Raw genomic sequence first — 24,069 nt, forward strand, 5'->3', positions numbered from 1 at the left:
AAATCACAGTTGCCTGCAAAGTAAGCCGCTCTTTCGGTGGAGGCAATCAGCTTTTGCCAAATCAAAAGCTGTACTTTGGTGAACCAACATTTGGGTCCATCCTCTCCTTGTATTTGCTTTGTTCGCCCTAAGTTGGCAGGGTATGCCCAGACATGGGTCCCTTGCTCACTTTGCCACTGGATTCAAGCTAGCCTGGCTGATGAGGGCTGTTAGCCCGAAACCGGTCCCAGGATGCTTGTTTCCGGTCCAGGGAAGACCTGGCTTGGCAGTTCGGGCTGGACTGTTCCCATGAGGCACAGGGTCAAGACTGATTTGCATATAGCTGTGTTTGAACTGGTGTGGCGAAGTGAGCTAAAGAACGATGATGGATTCAACCCAGATCTGTGACTGTGGGTGAGTGTCTGAAAAGTTTCAGCACTCCTTCCATCATCTCCTTGTGTTTGCAACATTTGGATAGAGCCATAGTACATCTCTGTAGTACTCCTGACAACTCTTTTTAAAACATAAGGTAAGTCCCACCCGCACTCTCAAGCCAGATCGAAGAAGGTCTAGATTAGAAGACTAGTACATTTTCACAAATTACGACTGGTGAGAAGCACCACGCCTGTTCAGGTACACCTTCTCTATGGCCTATTTTAATGTGCACGAATATTTTATTTCCCTTTATAGATTTCAGGCCTTATTTCCCCGAATGTACTATTTCTTGACCATTCATCAACACTGTATACAGCATGAACAGTATTAAGAATTTGTTCTGAAAATAGGTGCTGTTAACTCAAACCACACCCAGTCACTTTTGCCCCCAGGCAAGGATGCACACCTAAAAAACAGGCAGTAGAATCAAATCTTTACATTGTCTACAATGTTTTTGGTGTTACACAAAGGAAAGATTTTCATTGCAGGAATCTAAAAGTTTCAGCATCAAATTTAGTTTGTAAACATCACCACTGTCACCGACGTTCATAACATTATCATAGTTAGACATAAAAAATAATTCCAGGACTTTGTTTTTTGATAGTACCGCTCATAAATTAAATCAATTTATTCCTTGTAATGGTTTACCAGCCATACATTCAACCCAACACCCCATAAAAATAACATTTTAAACGTTTCAGGAAACTTCTCAATTCACTTGTTCGCACAAAATATCAGTATCTGTGTCTATTGTGAAAACAAATCCCTGCATCATTTAAGCTGTACAAATGACCTCTGGCATTCCTGGTGGAAGCAATGAACTTTTAGCAGTTATTTTGTTCTCTATGATCTGGAGAATTAAAGGATAATTGTCCCGGAGAGTATTAGTGTCACTGAGAAAGGTATGTGGGGTTTTCACAGAAAAACCGAGAAAAATGTCAATGTTTTGTAAAGATTGTTAAAAAAGTACAAGCATGCTACTGAGGTAAAGTATATATTTTCTATATATCAGCCATAAAAAAAGAAGAGTACCGCACTCCACAAATCTTCGTAAATTTTCGCTTTATTACAAGCGCATATTTTCAGCACTACCATCACCAACGTTTCAGCCAAAAAATGGCCTTGATCACGGTATATACCGTGATCAAGGCTATTTTTTGGCAGAATCATTGTTGGTGGTGAAAATATGCGCTTGTAATAAAGCAAAAATGTACGAAGATTCGTGGAGTGTGGTACTCTTTTTTGATGGTTGACATGTCACGAAGTTAAGTCTGACCTCGAAAACCGCACCGGCTGTGACATAGTGCGAGCTGAGAGAGAGAGAATATGTATGTATGTATGTAAGTGTGTGTGTGTGTGTGTGTGTGTGTATATATATATATATATATATATATATCATAGCATAGCTGTCTGGTATGTGTTCCGCTGGAATTTCACTTGCAACAGCTCTATAAAGAATGCAGGCAATGAAGAATCCACAACAGTAGTTTCAGCATCATTGTACAGGAAGAATGTCTTAATGTAGGTCTGAGGAATAGTCATTCAACTGAGCTTTGCAAACGGACCAGCGCTTCATCAGTTTCTCTTCAAATACAATGAGGTATATCACCTAATTCACAGGCACTTTGTTGTCTTAACCTTTTGCATGCTCATGACGAGCCCAGCTCGTCATGAGGCACAGTGGAGCTGTGCTCATGACGAGCTGGGCTCGTCATAACGGCCGCGCTCCGCCCACGCGCGATTGATTCCCCGCCTGTGTGGTAGAATTAATCAGTGGGAGTCGTGATGAGCTCAGCTCGTCATGAGCACAGCTTCACTGTGCCTCATGACGAGCTGGGCTCTTCACGAGCGCCGCCCCACCGCGCCGTGGGGGAATAACCCCCGCGGCGAAGGGGTTAAAGGGCTGGAACCCCTCTCCACTTTCTTATTATATTTGCTAAGCGCCTGACCAGGCCGCCTGTGGCAGGCTCCTCCACCACCTGGAAGGTTCTAGTCAGCAGATTGTAGAAGGACCCGTAGCCTACAGCCACCACGGTGCAGGTCAGGCAGATGACATTGTAGGGCATGCTGAAGTCCGGCGTGGGCAGATTCACGAGCAGAGGTTCTGTGTACAAGCGCACAAAGTAGCTAGACCCATCGGAAGAAGGGAACCTGCGAAAAAGAAACCGAAGGTAGAATTAAGCAATGCATTGAGGAAAATTCAGCCATTCAACACCTGAGTACCACTGAGCGGTTGCCAGTCTTGCTCCCATACTTTCTTTTTTTTAAAAATATTTTTTTATTGGTATTTATTGTAAAGTCTGTTTATTGAAAGTAAAGCAAAAACAAAGGCCAAGTAAGTGGAGGAAACGTGTCGCAGTAAGAGAAACAACAAAAGTCAACCCACTAGAGGCAGAGGCCGGACTATGCAGCAGAGTATTAATCTCTCTCACACGAAATATGACAAAAGTGGAGAAATACAAAGCATGTTATTCTTCCAAGCCTTAATCAACATAGCATTGTTCCTAGGTCCAAGGGGGTAAACATGGAGAGAACTAGCGGCTAGAGGCAGTCCAGGGCCCGGACCTCCTGTGGAGAAGGGCAACGTTAACACAATCATACATATATTAGCGGCATGCTAAGCTTGGCCTTAACAAGGGTAAGACCTTCACCTCATAGAGAGGAAGAAAGCATCTTAGACTATAAAAGGAAGAGAACTATCTCCACATTTATAGAAACAATGACACACAACAACGATAAGAAAAAGAAAGAAACCCAGGAGGAAAGAACAGATGAGGGAAACAATCAAAGGGAACTTCCCTGAAAGGGGGAGGGGACAGGGCTCAGATGCGCTGCAGGAAGCTAGAGCCTGGTATGGGGGACGAAAGGGGTTCATAGGAATGCGAGGAGTGGGGGGCCCTGTCTGTTATTTCATGGGGATCCCTCTGGGGACTCCAGCCTACATCCTCTAGAGAAAGGCTTCAGGGAGTCCTCAAATAGCTGTAGAGCTCGTGGTTTGGGGGGTACCAATCGGGAGTGTTCGGTCTTGGAGAAGTGCTGGATAAGTGGCTGCCAAATGCGCTGAAAACTTGTGTCTGTATGGTTAATGCGGGCTGTAAGCAGTTCAAGAGCCAAGACCTCCTACAATCGAAGAAACCAGATGGCGATAGGAGGCGTATGCGGCTTTTTCCAATATAGGTCAATGGACTGCCTGGCCGCACCTAATAAATGGAGAATCAAGTGCCAGCTTGCGTTTGACATGGCTTTCAACATACTAGGTTTGATGCCCCAAATCGCCATTACCGGGGAGAAAGGAACCGGGAAACCCACCACCTCTTTAATATGGTTGAGAACCTCCTTCCAAAATAGGGTGAGACCGGGGCAGGACCCCTAAATATGCAGGAAGTCCCCTCTATCACTCATGCATCGCCAGCAGGTTGAGGGAGAGTTTGGGAACATCTGGTTAAGGCGGGTTGGGGTGTAGTACCACCGTGTCATCGATTAGTATGCTGATTCGCGCTGAGGTGTACTCCGGTATACCCCGGGGATGTCCCTCCACAATCACGCTCATTCCTCTGGGGAGATATCTCCCCTTGGGTCTAACGCCCAGCGTGTCTGGTAGCCATGGGGTGAAGGTTTTTGTGAGTGTTGTAAAACAGAGTAGGTTTTGACCCCTCAAATCTGCAAACCAGTGTTTCAAAGAGGGTACGCGGTCTAGTGGCCTCTTGTACATATGTCGGGGAGCTAAGCCATTGCCGCAACTGATAGTATTGCATATGCGCCCCTCCCGAGAGGTGAAAAGTTTGTTTGCATTGTTCGAACGTACGGTAGGTGTTACCCTGAAATAAGTTGTGGATAACGCGCCGCCCCTCCACTGTCCATGCAGCAAATGCCTGAGGTTGCAAGGCAGGGGTGAATAGAGGGTTACGAATAGAGGGTTACACGTTAGAGGCGTATTAGGGGAGGGGAACATAGTTAAACCCCGGGTCACTGCCAATCTGTCCCAGATCTCTAAGACCGTCTTCGTAGGGGTAGCTATGTACGCGCTGCGGGTGCGAGCCCCACACGGGAACCATGCTAGATCCCACAGAGGTCTACACGCCACCGCCCGGTCCAGATGGAACCAATGCTTCTCGCTTTCTCCAACTATCCATTCTGTTATAAACCGGAGGTGGCAGGCCCAGTAATTTTCCATCAGGTTGGGGCAGGCGAGACCCCCTCGGCTCCGGGGAAGCATGAGGATTTTATTAGAAAAGTGAGGACGAGAATTTCCCCATATAAATTTGGTTAAGTCCCGTTGCAGGGCCGAGATATCCGCTTGTGGTATCGGGGTGGGGAGGGTCTGGAAGAGATAAAGGACTTTAGGGAGAAGAGACATTTTAATAGTATTGATGCATCCCAACCATGCAAGAGGGAGGCCCTTCCATAGACGCATCTTCTCTCGTACGTTTTTCCTGGGCCGATTAGACACGATCCAGGTCGAAAGTGTAGGAGTCAGATCAAGGCCCAGGTATCGAATCGGCATGTGGGTCCATTGAACCGGGATCCAGTCCCGCAGTTCCTGGACTTCCGAGGCCTGAAGCATGAGATTAAGGGCATGAGATTTAGTAAGGTTAATCCGAAACCCCGAGGCGTCCTCAAAGGACCGTAAGAGCGCCGCCACCACAGGAAGGGAGGTCTCTGGGGAGGACAAGGATAAGAGAAGGTCATCGGCGAAGAGGGAAGCTTTGTGCTCATAACCACACATGGGAATACCACGTATATCCCGATCTCGGCGTATAGCAATGGCTAGGGGCTCCACCACGAGAGCAAATAGGAGGGGGAAAGCGGACACTCCTGTCTAGTGCCGCGGTGGATAGTAATAGGGGCCGTAAGGTGTCCATTAAATCGAATGCAAGTGGTGGGTTTCGCATAAGGAGCCATCAGTTTAGAGATCAACCCAGGTCCCAGGCCCACTCTCTGAAGAACTGCCTGGAGAAAGCCCAGGTCCACGCAGTCGTAAGCCTCCTCTGCATCGAGGGACACCAGACAGGCAGGGATATTTCTAAGCCATGCTTTCTCCACCAGATGGGCTATCCTGCGGATATTATCCACCCACTGACGATGACGAATAAACCCCTCTTGATCGGAGTCTATGAGACCCGGAAGATGTGGCTCTAACCGGTTCGCCAGGATCTTCATATATAGCTTGGTGTCAGTATTTAACAAGGCAATAGGGCGAAAAGATGCGGGTAGGGTTGGGTCCTTTCCTGGTTAGGGGATAAGCACTACTTCCGCCTCGTTCATTGTGGGGAAAAGACCAGAGCTATCAGTGAAGCTATTAAAAAGATGGAGCATATGTTCCAGAGTTGGGGGGTAAAAAATCCGATAGAAAGCGACTGGCAGACCGTCTGGTCCTGGGGTTTGCCGACCGGGAGCTGCTTCAGCGCTTTGGCTATTTCCTCGTGGGTAATAGGGTCATCCCCCCGTATAGAATTTCTGCTTAAGAGTGAGCAAAAGCCGCTCCGCCTTATTAGTGCGATGAAGTCACAATTGGCCATGGAGTTTGGCAAGAAGCCGCTTGGTGCGGAGTGACGGCTGCGCCTGGTCTTGACGTTCTAAGGCTTTAATATCACGAGAGAGGTTGGATTCGACCAACCTAGCCTCCCAAGTACGGGCAAATGAGATAGACGTGATTACCCCTTATAGTAGCTTTAAAGGCGTCCCATCGAACGTCAGCAGGTGTATCTAAGAGGGAATTATTAAGGAAAAAGGCCTCAATCTCCCTACAGATATCTGCCACGTCCACAGGGTCCCGAATGATCTGGGGGAGGCAGTCTCCATCGAGGTAGGGGTTCCCAACGTGTGTCCGGGGGCTGGAGTGTCAGCAGGACATGTGCATGATCCGATATGGAGCAATCGGAGATCTCCACGGTACACAGCATATGTATCAAGGGAAGAAATAGAAAAAAAATAGTCTATGCGAGAATATGAACGGTGCACATGAGAGAAAAAGGAGCAATCGCGGAAGTCCAGGTGTAGATGCCTCCAGGCATCAACTAAGCCGAAGTCAGTGATGGCGTTCCGCAGCGCCGCTGACATCGCCCCGGCTGTATGATGCGCCTGTGCAGTGCGGTCCCACTCCGGGTTCCAAACCAAATTGAAGTCACCCCCCAGGACAATAGGTGTGGTTATTGACTGCAGGAGGTCCCCAAGGTGCAAACAGAGAAACGCATCCTAGCTCTGATTAGGAGGATATACATTAACAAAGGTCAGAGACCCCCGTCCCCAAACCATGTGTGCTTTAAGGAACCTCCCTCCAACGTCTGCCATGATCTTGGGGGTCGCCGCTCACCAGCCTGGCTTAAAGAAAATGGCCACCCCACCCATTTTAGAAGAGAAGCAAGCCCAATATTGAGTCGGATATCTGGGGTGGGACATAAGGCGGGTGTCTGTGGAAATCAAGTGGGTCTCCTGAAGAAAAACCACATCAGGGTTGTATTGGAGCAAATATCTCCATACCTGGCGGCGTTTGTTAGGGGAGTTCAGCCCTTTCACGTTAAGAGAGAGAAATTTAACAGGGTTGGTCATAACACCAAAAGGGGAATGCCGCTCATACCGCTCGCCCAGGAGCCCCCCTGACCCATCCCCTCCCCCCCAGGCAGCTCCCACCCCAAAGGAGGAATTGAAAAGACAGGCTCTATCTCCAACCTGAGAGGGCATATGCGAGCAGGACCCCACAAAGCACCCCCAGAGAATCGCAACCACTCAGCCCTGGAAAGCAGTGCATCTGCAGGAAAGAAGCATGCAGCGAAATTTGAAAATTGAAGGAAAGAGAAAAAAGAACAAAACTGATGACCAGCAGGGCCAAACGGGAATAGCCCAGAGTCACTCAGGCAGGCCATTCCGGAAAAGTCACTTTCCTGAGGGAATCTGATGTGGTGGGTGGGGGGGGGTGGGGGGGGGGGTTGGAGGCAGGCACACAAAGGATCAACGGTCTCCGTCACCTGTGTCCCGTGGCCGTAGAAAACAAGCAATGTTCATACCAGCCACCAGGCCAGGTCAAAGCTCCTTTACTTTTAAGACCGTGGAGTTTCACGGTTCAACCAGTGAGTGGCTTTCTCGTGATATTAGCTCCCTTAACAGATTACTAGTACAAACAACGTGTACGACTGCAATTAAAACCTCATGCAAGATAATACAAGTTTATGAGTTTGAAACAATTCAGTAAAGTCGATGTACATGAGACCTTTTCAGTTCGACAGTCTTAAAAAAAGATTACCATCACGATTTTCTCGTGTACCAATGATTTTGGGTTCTTATCTGTTCTATAAATGGAAACAAATAAACTGTAAATGTGACTACAACCATCAAATACATAATAGAACCTGGAGCCTTAAGCAAGCTTACCGATAATGTCCAGTGCTCAGCGGCAGGGGTTTTGATAAGGCAGAGGGACTTGTTAAAGGATATGATCTTGCTCTTTGGGATTTTAAAGGCTAGAACTGAAAGTCACAGCCTTAAGTAGCCCGTCAGACTTGTTGCGTTGATTTGTCCAAAGTGTGGTGGAATGACTGTTCTCATCGCCCTACAATAACTTAGCAACTAATCTTCAAACTCGCCTGCACAAGGGGCTGCCACAGTCCATTTAGAATTAAAACAAGACCTTGAAACGGATAGCTCACCGGAAGAGGACGCATCATCATTTTATGGAAAAGCGAGGATATACAATAAGTAGTAAAGTTTTACTCTCCTCCTCTCAGGAGCAACCAACATAACTTATTAGTAGAAACCTAACTGTAGAAAACTATATTGTTGAGCGTACGTAACAGCTGCTCCTCCAACTGTTATTCTTTACTTTTCTGCTTTCAAACACCATTGGCACCTTTTTCCTGTTCGTTTACCAATTATTTTGTACTAATTTCTATTATTTTGTAGAGAACAAAACAGGACAGATTGCGACCCACTTCAGAGGCTTTGTTAGACATACTCATCTGCTTTTAGTTATTGGATGGAAGATTATTAGGGCAACGTTTTTGCTGTATGCAGCTAGTGTACGATCTTGAAAAAGAAAACATCTGCACACACACATCCATCGGAGCTCACACAGACCCAGGCACAGATACACGGGGACCCCTTATATGCATCAATTGATCAATGTGTCACATGAAACCAGCCACCAGCTGAAGTACTGTTGAAACGTACCCTGTTCAAGAGCAGGTGGTTTTTCTGGGCTCTCAAGTACCAGAGCTCTCGGTTTTTCACACCTACTGATTGACATGGCCCAAATTAAACAACTGGATCCATTTAGCTAGTAGAGTTTATGGCTTTTACTCTGAGCTGTGTAGTTTGCATATAGTACGTTACCTTGGTGCCTGCAACTTAAGACACTGTCCGTGACACAGACAAGGCTGACCTTTGATTCGTTTGTTGCTAGTCTGGTTTTGGAATATGCTTCTAGTGCACCCGAGGTTAAGTAAATGTTATGCAAGACAAGCATTATTACTCTTTGAATTATTGGGTATAAATATATTAAGGTTTGTTCTGAACCGCTTTTGTGTGGATCTTCGTACTGCCCTTTGGGTTAGGAATACAAGTAAAGGCAGTCACCATGAACTTTTTAGGAAGACAAGGATGGGCAATGGTGGCGTCTAGACCACACAAATTGTTTATTTACAGTAAATATACACAAGTGTTTTATAGGTGCAGACTAATCAAACACCCGGCTGCCCATCTGTGTTGAGGACTGATCCCCTTACAGGATTTACATTACAATATACTTAAGGATATATAGGAATATAATGTCAATCAGGAGACAAATTAGCCAATGTGTTAAGAGATAAGTGACATAAGGTAAATACAGGCGATTAAGAAAGCAAATCTTTGCATTTATCATTTATATCAATAATTACACATACATGAAACATCAGCTGACATGTTTCGTCCTTGGGACTTTTGTTTAAGCAGCTCCCTAACGTGGTGAACACTGAATAGTGATGGCCATGCTTTGGATGTATACAAGGTTGTCTTTATTGACTGACTTCAATATAAGGGCTACAGCCCATCATATTTTCCTGCCTTCACTTTGCCAGCAGTACCTATAGAACTGAGTGCCCACATAGGAGAAACGCATCATATTGAAGCTTCGGTATCGGATTATATAATCCTCCCTCCTTCACAACTCTAGTTAATTTTTTGGACTACATTAGACTCTTGGAGGATGCTTAGTGACTATATCTTCGTTTTACTCTGCAATTAGGAACGATCAGAAGCCGGGGGTGGCTCCTCCACTAGGACGGAGGAGCATCGCCCCACTGCTTTCTCGCAGTGTGAGAAAACCAAACCATATAATTACCAATCAGAAACCTTCAGCTTGAGGGGAGGGGGTATTTTAGGGACTATTCAGAGTTGCCAAAGCTCCAAATGGAGCAGGGCTTCACTCATGCCAAGGCGAAAGTCAAACCTAAGAAGGAGCAACCTTTGATGGACTTAAGAAGGTTTTTCTGGCACGCAACAAGCCTCGCATGATGACAGAAACATTAGCAACAGCCTGGCTTTCGTGTGCTCCGGTGACCAGTTCACCCCAAAATCCCCCTCTCTCCTTTAGTGGGCATCCACCTTACAGATGTAGGGATAGACGGGGATGACTCACATGGTGACTGATGATGACTAAGAAGTGAGCTGTCTGTGGCAACCAATGCCTGAACCTAAAAGACTCAGACAGGGGCTAGAAGAAAAGACAAAAAAGAACCATCATCAGATAAACTGGAACCAGACAACTTCAGCCCTGCTCAACCAAGTGGGCATGGTGGACAAAGATATCCAATCTGTGGCAAGACAATTAAGGAAAACCTAGGACAAGCAGGTCCTCAGTCACATTAGGAGAGAATACCTGCATCCTACGATGGACAGCAAGGTTGCAATGTCACCTGAAATAGATGCACCACTGTTCCCATTTCTTGCTAAATTTGTTAAGGACCTAAGAAGGGTACCATTTGTTCCTGGCAGTTGTGTAAAGATAAACGTTTAGATGTAACAGGTACACTGACCAAGGTTTAGACATTTCCAAAGAAGATAAATAAACATTTTATCTAGCTAGCCCAGAGAGAAATCATATTTTTGGGCAATTCTAACTGTGCCATTTCTACTGAGAGATGTAGGTCTTGCCTCTTAAGGTTGACCCAAAGTTGAGAGACATTCCCTAATTCTGAATCAGGTCCAGTGGCCCAAGGAAGCCAGTTTGAAGAGTTGCTATTCAAAGAGCTGGGGAAGTTTGTTTTGCTAACTAAGCACAAGTCTCCAGAAAGAAGATCTTCGCCGTGAAGATTTTTTGTTGGGCCAGATAAGGCAGAAGGCGCTTGGACAGCTAATTTATGAATCATAGCCCCAACATGAAGAGACATCCAAGAGAGGAGAATATCTTTAAAATTGGAGTAAAGGTAACCCTTAGCCTGATTGATAACCTGCAGAAATGTTTCTGCAAACGATTATTATCCAAATTATGGGAACGAGTAAGCAAAACTGACCAGATTTTTCACTATAATACATTATGTTGGAAATATATCCTCTTAAAACAAGATCAGCCCTACCATGCTTTTATTGACTTGAAGGCTGCTTTTGATCTAGTTCCCAGAAACGTACTCTGGGAAGTCTTGAAACTATTTGGCATCTCTGAATCGCTTAGGATCCCTATACCCCAGGCAGTTAGGGAGGGTGTGCATTCTGGCCTCCGCTTTATGCAGCATTTATATATCAATGGGGTGGTAGATTGTCTGAATAAAACTCAAAATAGTGCACCGAAGTTAAGGAATTTTAGTATCCCTGGGCTTATGTTTGCAGACGATAACCTGCTGATAAGAAAGACACCAATAGGTCTACAAGCACTGTTAAATCAATTCTCTCACTTTTGCACTTGCAGAGGGCTTGAGCTCAATCCATGGAAGACAAAATATATAGCCTTAAACCCTCACTGCTCTTTAAGGGGTAGGATGGTAGTAAAAGGAACCTTGATAGACAGAGTGAAGATTTTTGATTATTTGGGGATCAAATAAGCAGATATCCTGTCTTGGGCTCTGCAAATAAATGAAAGCAAGCTGATATCACAACATAGATTAATGCTAGTAGCAAAAAAGTATACTGCTACATCATGCGGGCTAATATCTTCAGTCTAGAGGTCTACAGGACTAAGGCATTAGAAGGTGCACTACATGGGCCGTAATATGGGTTCTTGAGGATATGGCACCTTTGAGGTTGTGAAAATGCCATTGTAAGATCACTGTTTAAGCTACCAAACAGTGCCCAATTGCTTCCGCTAAGTCTTGCTATATCACTGGAAAGAGTGGACCATATTGAAAAACTTAGGCCACTGTTGTATTGGATTAGAATCTGGTCTGTGCACAAATTGGAACTGTATAGATCCTCATTGGAAGATCTGATTAAATTGGACAAACATTGTACTAGCCCTTGGCTTAGTTATATTAAATCCTGGTTGTTGAAGCTAAACTTGGATGACTTATGGGAAAATCCTGGAGCTATCAAGAATGATTCAAGATTAAAGGTAAATGAATGTTATAGGCACCATGCTATTGAGAAATTGTAGTCTGAGCAGAGAGATAGAGGATTAATTGATAAATTAAGTTCCTATCTCACAAATGTATTCCTGAGAATGAAGCCTATACCACAAAGCGGAAAACCTGTATGTACGATTTATGATAAGTATATTGCCAGTAAATGTTTTCACTACCAAATGGACAAACATGTTTTTGTCAAATCACACTTGTTCAGCATGTCTTACATTAGAGAAAACATGACATCATTTTCTAATCTTATGCCCAGGATATAGAGCCTTAAGAGACAAATGGATCTTTCCCCAACGTCGATTTTTGGGTGTGAGGCATTTTTGGGAAGTGCTGTGGATTCTGAAATCAGATACTTCAGAAATAATTGATTTTGCACCATCAAAGTGTTCACTTTGGGCAAGGTCATTAGGCTTTTCTATAACACAATCCTAAAATGAATTAATTGTATTATAAAGCTATCCCTGCTTTATTCAAAATGTACTGATGAAGATGTACATTAGACCTGCAAGTTTTATTGAATTTTAAAATGATAGTGTGATTCAATAATAATTTTGAATTCTATTGTTTTATTGTTGTAGATATTAAGATTGCATGAAATGATATATGTTTTTATGAGAATCTACCAATAAATAAACTATTTTGATGATGAGGACAGTAGCAGGACCTAACTCACTGTGGAGGATGTTTTCCCTCCAGAGGAACAAAGAGACCCCCACGGAGCAAGATTGTCATTTAGAGGCACCAGTAATTCTACAAGTGGATACTTCAGTAAGTCTTCTTCATTCGTCCCATATAACAGTAGGGGAAAAGCTGCCAAAATCTGCCCACACCTGGCAGGTGCTGATGTCCAATGCTTGGGTTTCCAGACCATCAACTGGTTCTAAATAATGTTCTGTGGTTTTCAAAGACAGTACCATCAGTCACAGCTGATAAGTCTTTTTGGAAGAGAAAGGAGAGGAGCATGATAGATCAGGAAGTAGCAGCCCTAGAGACAAAAGCATCAATATCCCACTCAACAGTACATTCGCAGGGTTTCGTAAGCAACCTTTACCTTGCTGGGAAAAAGGACAGAAGGCAGCAACCAGCAATAAACCCAACGGACTTCAAGGGGCTAGTATTCCGCCACTTCAAGATGGATGGCACCCATCTGCTCAAAGATATATCTTCCAACCTGGGGATTGGGTGGTGTGTCTGGACCTGAAAGATGCATTCTTAATATATAAATATATATCCCAACAATACTTTCTGGACACCAATAGAAGTTGATTTCGAACTACAGATCCTAGGTTTTGTCATCAACAAGGGGAAGTCAGTGCTAACCCTGTGTCAGTGTATGACCTTTCTGGGATTCAGCATATAAGCAGTTCTGACAACACTCAAAGCTCTTATCTAAAGCCCACAGCAAAGCCATAGTTTCTCTTTGACAGAATGCCTCCCTGGTGGTGCTTTACTCGTCCTCAATCCAAGCCATATTCCCAAGGCCGCTTCACTTCAGAAACTTACAGACATTGAATGTGGCTCATCACAAGAGACTGACATACTCGGAGTGGGTTAGTCTTTCGGACAAAGCAAGAGAGGAGATATAATGATGGTGGAACCAGAGGGAGGCGTGGAATGGAGGAGCGATCTTCAGATCAAACCCACATCTGAATATACAGTAAGATGCAAGCAGACTGGACTGGGCCACCAGGTGCAGAAAAGGATCTGCAGGAGGAAAGTGGTGAGAAGAGAAACTACAGTTGCATGTCAGCTGCCTAGAGCTTCTGGCAGCCTCATTTTCAGTCAGGTGCTGATCAAGGAGAAAGTGAAGAGCTTCATCAATCTGAAGATGGACAACATCTGTCAGTGTTCTATATAAACCACCTGGGAGGAAAATGTTTGTATATTCTAGCATAGTAGGACAAACAGTACTGGCACTTTTACCTGGAGAACCAGGAGCCAGTCATGGGTGAATATTTACAGGAAGCAGAAATGAGGTAGCAGACTTGCACTCCAGATAGGTGCAGGATTACAGTTTGCGGAAACTGAACCCAAATGTCTTCAAGTCTCTCACATTAAAATGGGGTCTGTATTCTTTTAAACTTTTCACATTGCAACTGGACCATAAGCACCCAGAGTATTTCATCTGGAGATCAGACCCAGGAGCTCTGGCGATAGACATGCTCTTGCTAGAAAGTGGTCCTGAATGAGACTGCCTTCCTTCTAATGTCCATGATTATGAGAGTGATAGCTCAGGTCAAGAGCCAACAGGTGTACGTGGTTCTCATCATTCCAATCTGGAGTTCTCAGGCATGGTACCCAGTCCTGATGAAATTTCATAGGCGTTTCCAATCAGTCTTCCACATAGTATGCATCAGCTGACTGATACAAAAAGGTCTCCCCACTGACTTGTTGAAGGAGGAGACTACTACTTATGGCATGGAGGATTACAGGGAATGCTGCGTGATCACAAGCCTTTCTGCACAACCTTCAGAAGAACTCGGGCTGACAGTACAGCAAAAGATATAAATAAGGGTGGTGCATATGGGTAAAGTGATATTTGGAACTTTGCCACAAAGGGTTTAGCGTGCAGATCAGTCAATATCTTTCTGCAATTTCCGCTGGCACATTGCTGCAGATGGAACCCCAGTTTGGAACATCACAAGGTATGTATACAACTGTGTTATGCAGATTTGTAGAGCAAACTATAACCCACGAGGGTATCTAGGAGCTAAGCAGGTGTGAGTCTAGCCAAACGTAGGGCCTAGTGGGACAACTCAGAAAGCTAGGTCTTCAGCTTCTTGTGGAATTCAAGAAGTGAGGAGGAAGCTCTTATGTGTAGGGGCACGTTGTTCCGTGCTATAAGAGCAATATCGGAGAAGATTTGACCGCCGGATCTGGATTTCCGCATTTGTGGGAAGTGTGCAAGTAAGAATCCAATGAGTTGAAGTGTCTGGAAGGTTTGCAAAAGAAGATGTGAGTGTTGAGGTATGTTGGGCCAATGCTATGTAGTGCTTTGAAAGTGTGGGTGAGGAGTTTGAATTATGCTCGTCTGTGTATGGGGAGCCAGTGAAGCTCCTTTAGGTGAAGTGTGCTGGTAGTCCGGCTTGGGAAGCGGAGAGTGATTCTGGCTTTGGAGTTCTAAATGATCCGCAGCCTTTTGGTGAATTTTTGGTTGAAGCCAGCAAAGAGGGTGTTCTTGATCATGATATAGAGATTGTGCCCATGGCGCAGTTTGCTTGTGACAAGGACGTGTATGACAGGTTTCCAGGTGCTGATTGGAAGCCATTTGAAACTTTTCCTCAGTATTTTCAGGCAGTGACAGCTTTGACTTCGGCAGTCATGTTGAGTTGGCTGTTGATGACGATCCTGAGGTTCTTGGCGTGGGTGGTGGGGATGGATGTCGGTGATAGCTCCACTGGCCACCTGGCGGAGTCCCACGTAGATGTGCTTTATCCAAAGATCACGATTTCTGTCTTGTCGGTGTTCAGCTTCAGAAACTTAGTCTTCATCAAGTGGGCGATGTCAGTCATGCAGACATTAAATTTGGTACTGGGCGTCTTATCCGTGAGGCAGAGAATGATTTGAGTGTTCACTTGCATAGGAGAGGACATTGATGTTTTCGGGGGGAGATGATGTATGCTAGGGGAATCATGTATGCTTTCAAGAGGAGGATCCTTGCAGAACACTGCAGATGAGGTTGTAGGCATATAAGGTGTGGGTTGTTGGATTCCAATGTTGTGTAGGTGTTGGATGAGCATGGGGTGGGAAACCTTGTCAAATGCTGCAGAGAGGTCCAGGAGGATGAAGGGCTGCCGTGTCTCTTCTGTCCAGAGTCATTCGGATGTCATCTGTGGCGGCGATGAGGCAGTGTCTCGTACTGTGGGTGGGTCTGAAAGTAGACTGAGTGGTGGCAAGGAGTTAATGGTCATTGAGGTATTTGTTGATGTATTGGTTGATGATTTTCTCTAAAATCTTTGCTGGGAATGGTAGCAGGGAGATTGGTCTGTATTTGGCAAGCACTGAAGGGTCCTTAGAGGGTTTCTTCAGCAATGGGAGGACAGCTGTGTGTTTTCAAGCATCTGAGAAAGTAGGGGAAAAGGTGGAGGCTTTCACAATGGGTGTGAGAATGGTGCTGATGGGAGTCCTCTGGAGTAGGTGTAGTGGGTACAGGGGTCCAATGGAGCCCATGAGTAGATGGACTTCATGGTGGCAGCAGTTTCTTTTACGGCAATGACGCGCCATGTGGTTAGAATTGATTCTTTGGATAAGATCGAGATTAGTCCGTCGGGTCTATTTGTGGGTTGAAGTTGCTGTAAATGGCGGTGATTTTATTGCAGAAAAATTGAAAGATTGCTGCAGAGGTTTTGTGAGGGTGTGTTCGAGTTGGAGGCAGCTGCTGGTGAGGTGAAAACCTTCACAATTGCGAAGATTTCTTTGTTTCTGTTGGTGTTGGCATCGATGCGGTTTGCCAGAGTGGTGCACTAGATGGTCATATGGTGGTAAAGAACAAGTTACTTACCTTCGGTAACGCTTTTTCTGGTGGATAAATTATCTGCCTGTGGATTCCTCACCTTGTGAATACCCCCTGCGCCAGCAACGTTCGGAAACTTTTGTAGCAGTCCACACCGATGGGGTCGAAGACGACGTCACAGAGACACGGCTCTGCTCGCGACTCCGCTGACGTCAACGGCTCCATAAGAAGACCTCGTCGGCGTGATGACGTCAGTTCCGCCCCTTTTTCCCGTGCCTTTGAGGCACACAGACGGACTGACAGCAATATATACATAGCATACACAGTACACAATATGCAAAGCAACACACACAGTGTGGAGAATAAGCAGAATGGCAAAAGAAACCACACAATGCCTCCGACAGTAATAAATGTACAAGAAACACCATCATATACTAAAGGTATACAAGGGTGGACAACGGGGAGGCGGGTGGGTCAGTGAGGAATCCACAGGCAGATATTGTATCCACCAGAAAAAGCATTACCGAGGGTAAGTAACTTGTTCTTCGGATGGATACATCTGCCAGTGGATTCCTCACCATGTGAATAGATTCCCACAGCAGTCCCACTCCCAGAGGAGGGTGTCCACCCTTTTATACCAGAAAGTCCTGAAGGACGGAACGAGCAAAGTGTCCGTCCCTCCTCACCTCGGTGTCCAAGCAATAATATTTTGCAAAGGTGTGAAGGGAGACCCAAGTTGCCGCCCTACAAATGTCCTCCACAGGAAAGGCCCTAGACAAAGCAGAAGTGGAAGACTTTGCTCTAGTGGAATGAGCCCTTAAACCCTCTGGAGGTTCCTTACCAGCCAGGGAGTAGCATATCTTGATGCACCAGACAATCCACCTGGAAAGGGTGCGCTTGTGCACCGCTCGACCTTTCCTGCAGCCAACAAAGCCCATGAAGAGCTGGTCATCAACTCTGAAGTCCTTTATTCTGTCCAGGTAGAAGCTCACCGCCCTCCTAGGGTCCAAACTGTGAAGTCTCTCCTCCTCCTTGGAAGGGTGAGGGGGGAGGATAAAAGGAAGGAAGGGTAATGGATTGCCCCAGATGGAAGGGAGTTACCACCTTAGGCAAAAATGCAGCCCTGGGCCTGAGTACCATTCTTTCAGCATGAATGGTCAAAAACGGGGGTTTTGAACTTAGAGCTTGAAGCTCACTTACCCTCCTTGCCGAAGTGATTGCAATGAGGAAAACAGTCTTAAAAGACAGCAGCCTCAAGGGACACTTGTGTAAGGGTTCGAAGGGAGAACCCATAAGATAAGTCAAGACAAGGTTTAAGTCCCACTGAGGCACAATAAAGGGAGTAGGAGGAAACCTGTTTGTGAGGCCCTTGAGAAATCTACGCACAATAGGTGATTTGAACAATGACGGCTGATCCGACAAGCAAAGGAAAGCCGACGAAGCCGATAAGTATCCCTTTACAGTAGCCACAGCAAAGCCTTGCTGGGCAAGCGAAAGGGCAAACTGTAGAATGTCAGATAAACGAGCCTTTAAAGGATCAATTGACTTTTCTCCACACCAAATTACAAATTTAGACCACCTATAGGAATATATAGATTTGGTGGAATGACGTCTGGCAGACAAAATTACATCTACCACATCAGGTGGGAGAGAAAAAGAATTCAGGTTGCCCCGTTCAATCTCCAGGCATGAAGGTGTAAGCTCTGGAGGTGGGGGTGTAGAACCTGCCCCTCCGATTGCGAGAGGAGGTCTGCCCTGAGAGGAAGACGGAGCGAAGGGCACAAGGAGAGGTGGAGAAGATCTGTGTACCACACCCTTCTTGGCCAGTCCGGGGCGATCAATATGACTTGGGCCCGGTCTTGGCGAATTTTCCTCAGAACCCGAGGAATCAAGGGTATGGGAGGAAACGCGTAAAGGAGTCGAGAGCTCCAACTCAACTGAAACGTGTCCCCCAACGCTCCCTGCATCGGATACTGGAGACTGCAGAATGACGGGCAGTGAGCGTTCTCGCGAGTGGCGAACAGGTCCACCCGAGGAGCTCCCCACGTCCGAAAGACGTGACGAACCACCTCCGGATGCAACCTCCACTCGTGGTCGGCGGAGAACTGCCGACTGAGACTGTCTGCACGTACGTTCAGAACCCCGGCCAGATGATTTGCCATCAGACAAATCCGATGGTCCTGAGCCCAGGACCATAGGCGCAGTGCCTCTCTGCAGAGACAAAGAGACCCCACCCCTACCTGTTTGTTGACATACCACATCGCGGTCGTGTTGTCTGTCAGGACTTGAACAGACTGACTGCGAAGGGAAGGGAGGAAGGCCTTGAGTGCCAAACGAATCGCCCGTAACTCCAGAAGGTTGATGTGAAGCAACCTTTCCTCTGGAAACCAAAGACCTTTGATCTCCAGATCCCCCAGATGCGCACCCCACCCTAAAGTGGATGCATCCGTTATTACTGTGACCACCGATGGAGGTAGATGAAAAGGCTTTCCTTGAGACAGATTGCCCTCCACGCTCCACCAAGACAGATCCGCTGCAGCTTCTCCGGAGATCCTCACAGACTCCCTGAGATCTCCTTTGTGCTGATACCACTGCCTGCGGAGGCACCACTGGAGAGCCCTCATGTGCCAGCGTGCAGGGTTGACCAACAGAATGCAGAAAGCAAACAGACCGAGCAGGCGAAGGACTTTCAGAACTGGAACGACCGCTCCATTGTAAAACAAAGGAATCATTTCCTGTATGTCGAGAATCCTTTGAGGAGGAGGGAATGCTCGACACACAGTAGTGTCCAGTACCGCACCTATGAACAGGTTGCACTGAGAGGGCACCAGGTGAGATTTGGGCACATTTATTGAGAAACCCAATTTGTACAACAGCGGAGTTGTATCCTGCAGATGATGCAGCACCTTCTCTGGCGACTTCGCTTTGATCAAACAGTCGTCTAGATAGGGGAAAACCGAGATCCCAGACCTTCTGAGATGGGCTGCCACCACTGCCATCACCTTCGTGAAGACTCGGGGTGCAGTAGTAAGACCAAACGGAAGGACCGCAAACTGATAATGTTGCGACCCTACCGTAAACCGGAGATACTTCCTGTGCGACTTCAGGATGGGGATGTGAAAGTACGCATCCTGCAAGTCGATCGACACCATCCAGTCCTCCTGATTCAGCGCTTGAAGAACCTGAGCAAGGGTGAGCATCTTGAACTTCTCTTGCTTTAGAAAAAGATTCAAGATTCTGAGGTCCAATATCGGACGCAATCGGCCGTCCTTTTTCGGAATCAGGAAATACCAGGAGTAGCATCCCTGACCCCTCTCCTGCTCTGGAACCACCTCTATCGCACCTTTTTGAAACAACTTCAGGACTTCCTCCTGCAGGAGAAGACGGTGGTCCTCCGAGCAAGCCCCTTGACAAGGAGGGTAATTTGGAGGAAATTCCCGAAAGGGAAGGGCGTACCCATTTTCTACAAGATCCAGAACCCAGAGATCTGTAGTTACAGATTCCCAATCCTGTAGAAAATGGGTAAGCCGGCCCCCCACAGGACCAGCATGATCCAGAATGGCGGATCTAGGGCTGCTTTGCGGTGGTGGGAGGGGCTGAGGAGGAGGAAGAGGAGGAGGAGAGTTGACGGCCATGTGAGCGACCCCTGATTCTGCCTCTGTATCCATTGGACAAAGAACTTTGCTGCTGTTGCTGCTGATGGGTCTGTCTGTAGGTATGAAAGGTTGCCCTTCCGAAGCCTCTACATCTCTTAAAAGACCCCCTTGGCTGGGATTGAAGGCCCAACAACTTAGCCGTAGCCTTGCACTCCTTAAAGCGTTCGAGAGCAGCATCCGCCTTCTTACCGAACAAACCAGACCCATCAAACGGCAGGTCCAACAAAGTTGACTGTACATCCGAGGATAACTCAGAGGACTTTAGCCACGCACCCCTCCTGGTGGCAACAGAAGACCCCATGACTCTGGCTACTGAGTCTGCCGTGTCCAGTCCACTTTGAAAGACTTGGCGTGCTGCCGCCTGGGCATCAGTAAAAACTTCATTGAAGCCGACCCTATCCTCCTCAGATAACTTTGGTGCCAATTTTGTCGCCGAGTCCATGAGCGCATGGATATAGAGTCCCAACAGACAAGTTGCATTCGTTGACTTGAAGGCCATGCTGGCCGACGAAAAGACCTTTTTGGCCGATGGTCTATCTTCTTAGCCTCTCTGTCCCCTAGAACCTGAGGGAAGGCACCCTTGGATTTACCCGAGCAAGCCGCCTGAACCACCAGGCTCTCAGGTGATGGGTGGAGCCGCCCTATACCTCCTTGCGGCTGTCTTAGAGACTCCGGGAGCAGAAAAAGGTTTACGCCATACCTCCAATACAGGGTCAATAATGGCCTCATTAAAGGGCAACAAAGGCTCCGAGACTGCAGTAGGCGAATGCAGCACTTCAGTAAGAATATTAGACCTGAATTCCGTGGTTGGTAACTGAAGGTCTAGCAGCTCCGCAGCCTTCCTGATGACCGCATGATAAGGTGCTGCATCCTTTGAGGGTTCATTTGAAGGTGGAGTGATTTCCCACTCAGGAGACAAATCCAGTCCACTAGCCTCCTTAAGCTCCTCAAACACCGCATCAGACTGAACCAGCTCTCCCTCTTCAGCTTCTTTCAACAGGAACCTCCTTTCATCCACCACTCTCTGTGCTTCTCTTCTAGATCGAATCCGCACCAGCAGCGTCGGCGGCGCCGTGATCGAATCCGACGGCGCCGAACGTGGATCCGCAGGAGCAGCCGGCGTCGAACAAGGTCGAGCCGGCGCCGGTGAAGAGGGAAGCGGCGTCGACGTCCTCGGCGCCGGTAGATGCCAAGACGGCGTCGCCGGAAAGAACGGCATGAATGGAGCTTGAGGATAGACCTGCGGCACTCCCAAATTAAAAGCCATTGGACCCATCGGACCCACAGGTGCACCAGTGGTATACATGGCCCTCGAAAACACCCCGTACATGGCATTTAGGTAATGCGAGGGGTCCTGACCTGGACCAGGGAATGCAGGGTACTGCTCAGTCATCACCGGACTCGGGCCAACCGGCGCCGACGGTGGAACAAACGGCGTCGCAGGCTCACCCGGGACTTGAAGATCCTGAACCGGGGCCGGAGACGGAGCCGGAGATGAAGCCGGAGCCGGAGATGGAACCGGCGCCGGGGATGGCATCGGAACCGGAGATGAAGCCGGAGCCAGCGAAGCCACTGGAGAAGAAGGAACTGGAGGTGAAGTCGGGACTGGAGAAGGAGACACGGATTCCCTCCGGCGTCGAGCCGGCGACTTCGTCTTCGGAGCCGAACTCTTATCGGAGTGATGATGAGAAGAATGGCTCCTCTTCTTCTTATGCTTCTTGCTTCGCGAAGCATGCCCCGAAGTCGACTTGGACGCCGACTATGATCTGGACTTTCTTCTTCCTCGCTTTTCTTTTTTCATCCTAGCGATGAAAAGCTTTGCCTCCCTTTCTTTTAGAGCTTTGGAGCTCATCTTGCGGCAGCATGAGCAACCATCCACATCGTGGTCGGATGAGAGACACCAAACATAGTCTTCATGTTATGTTATGTTATGTTATAACGTTTTATTGAGCGCGAACAGCTGCCCCAGCAACGAGGCGTCCCGGCGCTGAACTATAACGATAACCTGAGAGGGGAGAAGGAAAGGACGGGCTGTAGGAGATTAAGATGGGGAGAATAGAAATGTTTTGATCGCTTTGCGGAAGGCCAGCAGGTTAGTCATGGAGCTAATGTGAGGTGGCAGGGAGTTCCAGAGTCTTGCCCCCAAGACTCTGAAAGAGCGACCGCCCATTCTGCTTAGCCTTATACGTGGGGTAACCACCAAGTTTTGACCCGAGGAGCGTAGGGCCCGCTGAGGGGTATAGGGCTCTAGGAGTGGACGCAGGAGGCCAGGACAGTCAGTTTTGAGAATTTTAAAAACAGTAGTGAGGGCTTTAAACTGAACTCAGGCTTCCATGCGCAGCCAGTGTAGTTTCTGGATGGTGTTTCTTGCAGAGCACCTACGAGGGAGGCCTACAACTGCCCTGGCAGCAGAGTTTTGTATACGTTGTAGCCGCGCCATCTCAGCTTTATTAAGGCCAAGAAAAAGGATATTGGCGTAGTCCAGTCGAGCCAGGATGGTAGATTGGACTATCATTTGGCGCGTATGGTGGTCAAAAAAGCCAAGGATCGGATGAAGGCTCCTCAACAGGCCCACGCAGGTGGCAGCCAGTTTCTTGGTGTGGGCCTGGAAATTAAGAGATGCGTCCACCCAGACACCAAGGCTTTTTACCACGGTTTTGGGGGGGGGGGATAGGGCCCAGTGCGGACGGCCACCATTGATCAGTCCAATAGTCAGGATTTTTACCCAGAAGCAACACCTCTGTTTTGCCAGCGTTCAACTGGAGGCAGTTGTGTGACATCCAGCGTGCAACTGCCTCTAACCCGTTCTTGAATCTCGCCGCTGAGATCGAGGGGCCTTCAGTCAGAGAAATGACGAGCTGGGTGTCGTCGGCGTACGACACTAGCGTCAGGTCCCATTCTTTTGCTATATCAGCGAGAGGCTGGACATAAAGATTGAATAGGGACGGGCTGAGCGCCGATCCCTGAGGAACGCCTTGCTCTATGGGGTAAGGCTGGGATATGAACGGGGGGGCAGAGACCCGGAAAGATCTGTTTGTCAGGAATGATCGAAACCACTCTAGAGCAAGGTCTTTGATACCTATGGCTTCGAGGCGTTTCAGTAAGATAGAGTGGGAGACCGTATCAAAGGCTGCGCTAAGGTCGAGTAAAACCAGCGCAGCACTTTGACCGGCGTCCAGGATGTTCCGTAGGTGTTCGATGGTGGTCAGCAGGGCGGATTCAGTACTGAATCCTGGCCTGAAGCCGTTCTGTGATGGGTCTAAAATTTGGTGTTGCGTCATGTAGTTGGCTAGCACCTTGTTCACATGGGCTTCTGCCAATTTTGAGGTCCATGGAAGCAATGAAATTGGTCTGAAGTTTTCTGGTTTTGATGGGTCTAGGGTGGGTTTTTTTATGATTGGAGAGACCCAGGCCTGCTTCCAGCATGTGGGAACCACCGCTGAGGAGAATGATAGGTTAAGTAGGGTAGTAAGAGGAGGAAGGAAGAACTCGAGAGATTCTAGGAATTTGGCGGGTCTCATGGCGTCTGTGGGCGAGCCAGATTTGACTTTAGTGCACAGTTTGGCAAGTTCGTCGTGTGTTAAGCAGGGGATGAGAGACAAACTGGGATTGTCTGGCAAAGGCTCACGTGGTTTGGAGGTATCCGGGAGATTCTGAGGAAAGGAAGTGTAGATTTTCTTTACCTTTTCCGTAAAGAAGGTGGCAAGTTCCTCGCATTGTTGTGCAGAGGTAATACCAGGGACAGGATTAAAACTATCTTTAAGTTTATGAACAATTTCAAAAATAGTTTTTGAGGGATTCCCGCTGGAGCTGATTGCTTCCGCATAGTAGGAAGCACGGGTGGTGCGAACCGCCTTATGGTACGATTTCAATTTTCGCAGGTAAGCAGCTTTGTCGGTGTCCTTATATTCTTTCCTCCACTGGCGTTCAGCTCTTTTGCAGTCTTTCCGCATGGTTAGAAGATTTTCATTGTACCACGGGTTAGATGGAGTGTTACGGGTTTTAGTCC

General features: G+C 47.3%; 1 protein-coding gene across 1 annotated transcript in view; it reads right to left on the reverse strand.

Annotated features, from left to right (window-relative positions):
• Window positions 1-1,003: 1,003 nt before the first annotated feature.
• Window positions 1,004-24,069, reverse strand: part of PIGT (phosphatidylinositol glycan anchor biosynthesis class T) — a 253,569-nt gene continuing 230,503 nt past the window's right edge. Inside the window, exons 12-13 of the mRNA XM_085618986.1 lie at window positions 2,139-2,565; window positions 1,004-2,078 (exon numbers count right to left, since the gene is read on the reverse strand). Coding sequence (XP_085475112.1) covers window positions 2,310-2,565 — 256 coding nt within the window. The 3' untranslated portion in view covers window positions 1,004-2,078; window positions 2,139-2,309. The remainder of the gene's footprint in view (window positions 2,079-2,138; window positions 2,566-24,069) is intronic.

This window comes from Triturus cristatus, chromosome 7 (genome assembly GCF_964204655.1).
Source record: "Triturus cristatus chromosome 7, aTriCri1.1, whole genome shotgun sequence".
Classification (NCBI taxonomy): Eukaryota; Metazoa; Chordata; class Amphibia; order Caudata; family Salamandridae; genus Triturus; species Triturus cristatus.